Source organism: Mesitornis unicolor, unplaced genomic scaffold, assembly GCF_000695765.1.
Source record: "Mesitornis unicolor isolate BGI_N332 unplaced genomic scaffold, ASM69576v1 scaffold48364, whole genome shotgun sequence".
Taxonomy (NCBI): domain Eukaryota; kingdom Metazoa; phylum Chordata; class Aves; order Mesitornithiformes; family Mesitornithidae; genus Mesitornis; species Mesitornis unicolor.
In genome coordinates, this window is record NW_010180321.1 from 1 (window position 1) to 3,760 (window position 3,760).

Here is a 3,760-nt window from a genome sequence, read left to right on the forward strand (position 1 = left end):
GGGCCCGGGGGAGCCCGCTGCCGCGCTACCCGGTCGTGCGTGGAGCGGTGCCCCTTCGTCGCGGGCGGGAGACCGGGCCGGAGGCGGGGGGCGGAGGAGACCGGAGCGCAGCGCTGGTCCTGACAGAGCCTGGGGGCGACGGAGGGACGGGCCCCGCGTTCCGGTGGGCGCCGGGGGTGTCCGGGCAGCGGCCGGGGCTGGGCCTCTTGTCTCGCCAGGGAGCGGGGTCACGGAGGCTGCGTTGGGCTTGATCTGGCTGTAATGGGGGGGAGACGAAGTGTGGGGGTTTGTGGGTGTTTGTTGGCGGGCTTAAAAGCGGTGATGTTCGGGTATTTTGGAGCGACCGCTGTGGGAGGTCGGGGATGGGAAGGCCTGGCCTGGCCCGGCAACACTTCTGTGGGGGTGTCCGGCCACCCTCTCTGCCGGGCTGCCCGCCCGGGTCGTTCACGCCTCGCTTACCGCCCGAGAAGGTGCTTCAGATGCAACAAAGTAGGAACAATGTAAGATTTAGTTTAATTTTCCATTCTTTTATGGCCAAGTACTCTAGGGCAGCGAGTTGTTGCAAGCAAATTTGTTTTGACTGAACGCTTGAAGTGATACTTGAATTCCTGTCTGTTAAGCATGTATTGGACGTGAAAGTACAAAAGTAACTTAAGAAGATTAACTTATTTCAGTGTAGTTACTAACTAGCTTATATTAAAACGATTTTAAAGTGTGTATATTTTGTGTTAAACTTGCTTCTTATCACTAATGTGTATTCCTCTGTTCAGGTACACGGGTCCCCTGTTGGAGGAGGAAGCCCTGAAGAAAGCAGCAGAAAATGGATTGTCTTCACCAGAATTTTTTGAGCTTTGCGTTTGGTTAGGTTCCCAAATAAAGTCTCTTTGTAATGTGGAAGAAAGCATCACATCGACAGATGGTATTTGAATGTTAATTTATTGAAGCAATTTAATATTTGTTCAGTGGTTTTAGACCCGTATTGTTCAGCTAATAGTGAAATTGCAGTGCTGAAATATAGAAGGTAGCTGAAAGGTAGCCAAGCTGAGGCTGATATGTGGCTCTTAGATTAAAGTCTTGTCTTGTGAAGATTCTTTCAAAAGAAAAAATAAAAGTGCTTTGGATATTTTCTTTAATCTACATATATGTAGAAAGTACATTCATACATCCTATGAGTGTGTGTAATCCTATTTTGATGGTTTAAATTCCAGTGCCTGGTATTTTCAGCTGTTTGGTCCAATGCAGTGTTCCATTCAGCGCTGTGTGTAGATAAGTGATCTTGCTTGTTAGGGCTACCTGATTCTTTCTGCTGAGTGCTGGAACTTGGGTGAGATTTTATATGCTTGTGTTTTCTCTAAAAGGTAGTAAAACTAAAAACAACCATTGGGCTTATGACTCCTGTAACTTCTTCATCAGAAAATCAATTACATTGATGCGCTGTTTTGTGGCATAAGCTGTTCACTTGGTAGTGATCCTATGATCTGAAACAAAAATAAGCATTGGCTGTTCTTCTGCTGGGCATGAATTGCTGGTTCATTTCTGTCATTTGCATTCATGTCTTCAAAGACTGCTGTAGCATCACCTTATTTAAAACATGAATACAGTATTGCCATAGCTATTAAGAGGCTTGCCTGCTTGTATGTAGCACTTCTTTAAGAAGAAGGAAAATGTTACTAGGGTGGTAGGTGATAAATCTTTGTCTGGGCTATTGAAACCTGCAATTTAAATGTATAAATTAAGAAAATATGATTACAGTTTGATGTTTATGTAAAAAGCCATTAGCTTTGCATTTATTTATTCCCATAGGTGATAAAGATGTAGAGAGCTTCCAGCTTGAGATTAGTGGCTTTCTGAGGGAAATGGCTTGTCCGTATTCATCACTTACATCTGGAGACATCAAGGACAGATTAAGAGATAAGGAAGATTGTCTTAAACTCCTCTGTAAGTTACAACCACTTTTCCCTTTGTAATACAGTATTTTACATGCCTGCTCTATCATTATTGTACAATTTACAGTAGAAAGTTCTTTGTGTATTTAAGTATATATGGACAATCATTACAACCTAGCTGGACATGCATCAGCTTACTTGTGCAAAAGTGGAAAATAGAAAACTATTCAAAAACTATTTTAATAGAAACTAAAATTTCTTTGTGAAGTGTGACTCAACCTACTTAGGCCTCCTGATCCGTCTCTTGATCCAATTCCTGGTCAGCTGAAACAGGAGACCTTGCTTCCTGTGTTTCTGAGAGGTTTCTGGGCAGCTTAAAAGAAAACCCTACATGATTTGAAGGTGCTGAAAGCAGTAAAGTCTAGGTTTTAGCTGGACTTGGACAAAGGAATACCAGTTGAGACTGAATATGGGATGAGATTATCTTAAAAAATTAATGGTTGCAAATACTTGAGATCTGACAGGAAAAGAATGGAATAGCAGCCGGAACCAGTCTGATAATATCAAACTAGCCAAGGAGCGAGGGGTCTGGGGGAGGAAGTGGGTTAAGCAGCTAAATATGATGTGTAGACTGAAGGTAGGAATTCAGGTGAGGGTTAGTTCAGATGAAGAATGAGAAACTGAAACTGACCTGTCCAGGAGAGAACTGAGAAAGAGTCTCCCTTTTATCATGATCTTATTAGAAGTGTGTATATTGTATTTGTATATGAGAATGTGGCAGCAGAAATATTAAAGTGTCTCTAAATCTGCCGTTATGACACTTTTCTCTCTAGTATTTCTAAGTACAGAACTTCAGGCTTTAAAGATACTGCACAGCAAGAAAACTAAAGGCTCTCATTTGGAAAAGCATAATGAAATTTATCAGGAAGTGCAAGCTATTTGCAATGCACTGGGTCTGCCAAACTCCTCGTCTTCCGATATTCCTCCTTTATTAACCAGTGTGGAACAAAAGGTATGGAGTTTGTGTTCTCTTGTTAAACTGTAAGCATTATCTCTGTAAGCAGTTGTCTTGGAGTTAAGGGCCCAACAGTGTAATCCATGAAAGCCCTGTCTGACTAATGCAAAGGAATTTTTATTCTGAAAGCCAGCTTAGTGTGTAAGTTAAACTGTTTTAGTTAAGAGGTGAAGTATTTCAGCATTTCTCTCGGGTTGTGATGTACCTGTTGAGGCATACTTTACCATGCAAATTTAGGGTATGAGTTGAAGTAACAGGTTTTTTGCTACCTATTCAAATGTGCTGCAGCAAGCAGAAGACTTTGGGTAATAACTGATTGCAGGTTTATGCACCTTTAGTAATTTCTGGGATTTATTTAAATTTAATATCCAAAACTTAAATTTTTGCTTGTTTAGTTTATGAATTTCTTAATTGCAAGTATTGATTTGTTCCTTACTTGCAGAAGAGGATGAAAACGCCCGAATTACCCAGCTAGCCAGTTAATAAGCCAACTTAAACCTTATTCAGTAGGATAGTTTTTTAAATTGTGTCCCACCAGTTTTTCACTCGTTTCACTGATGTAATCCTTAGTCTGGCTTCTTCACTGTGGACTGTAAATAGACCCTTGGGGTGGAATTTCATCTTCTCTTTATTTCTCCCTAGCATTTGGGGAGAGAGTAAAAGACTGATCACCCTTAAGAATTCCAGGATGCACGTATGAACCTCCCTTTGCTGCTTAGTCTTTCAGTTTAATAATTCTACATGATTATGCTTTTTGTTTTGTTTTCTGCTTTGTTCTCTGCCATCTCACAGTGGGCAGTTGAACATTCAGAGGTTTTAGGGAGAGAGCCCATTACTTCCATGGTTTGCTTCCATCTGT

General features: G+C 41.5%; 1 protein-coding gene across 1 annotated transcript; it reads left to right on the forward strand.

Annotated features, from left to right (window-relative positions):
- Positions 1-321: 321 nt before the first annotated feature.
- Positions 322-2,898, forward strand: LOC104539513 (protein FAM98B-like; the record flags this gene model as incomplete). Its single annotated transcript, XM_010183061.1, has 4 exons — positions 322-500; positions 771-919; positions 1,804-1,938; positions 2,720-2,898. Coding segments are annotated over exons 1-4 (642 nt in total), but the record flags the coding sequence as incomplete, so codon positions are not given.
- Between the last annotated feature and the right edge of the window lie 862 nt (positions 2,899-3,760).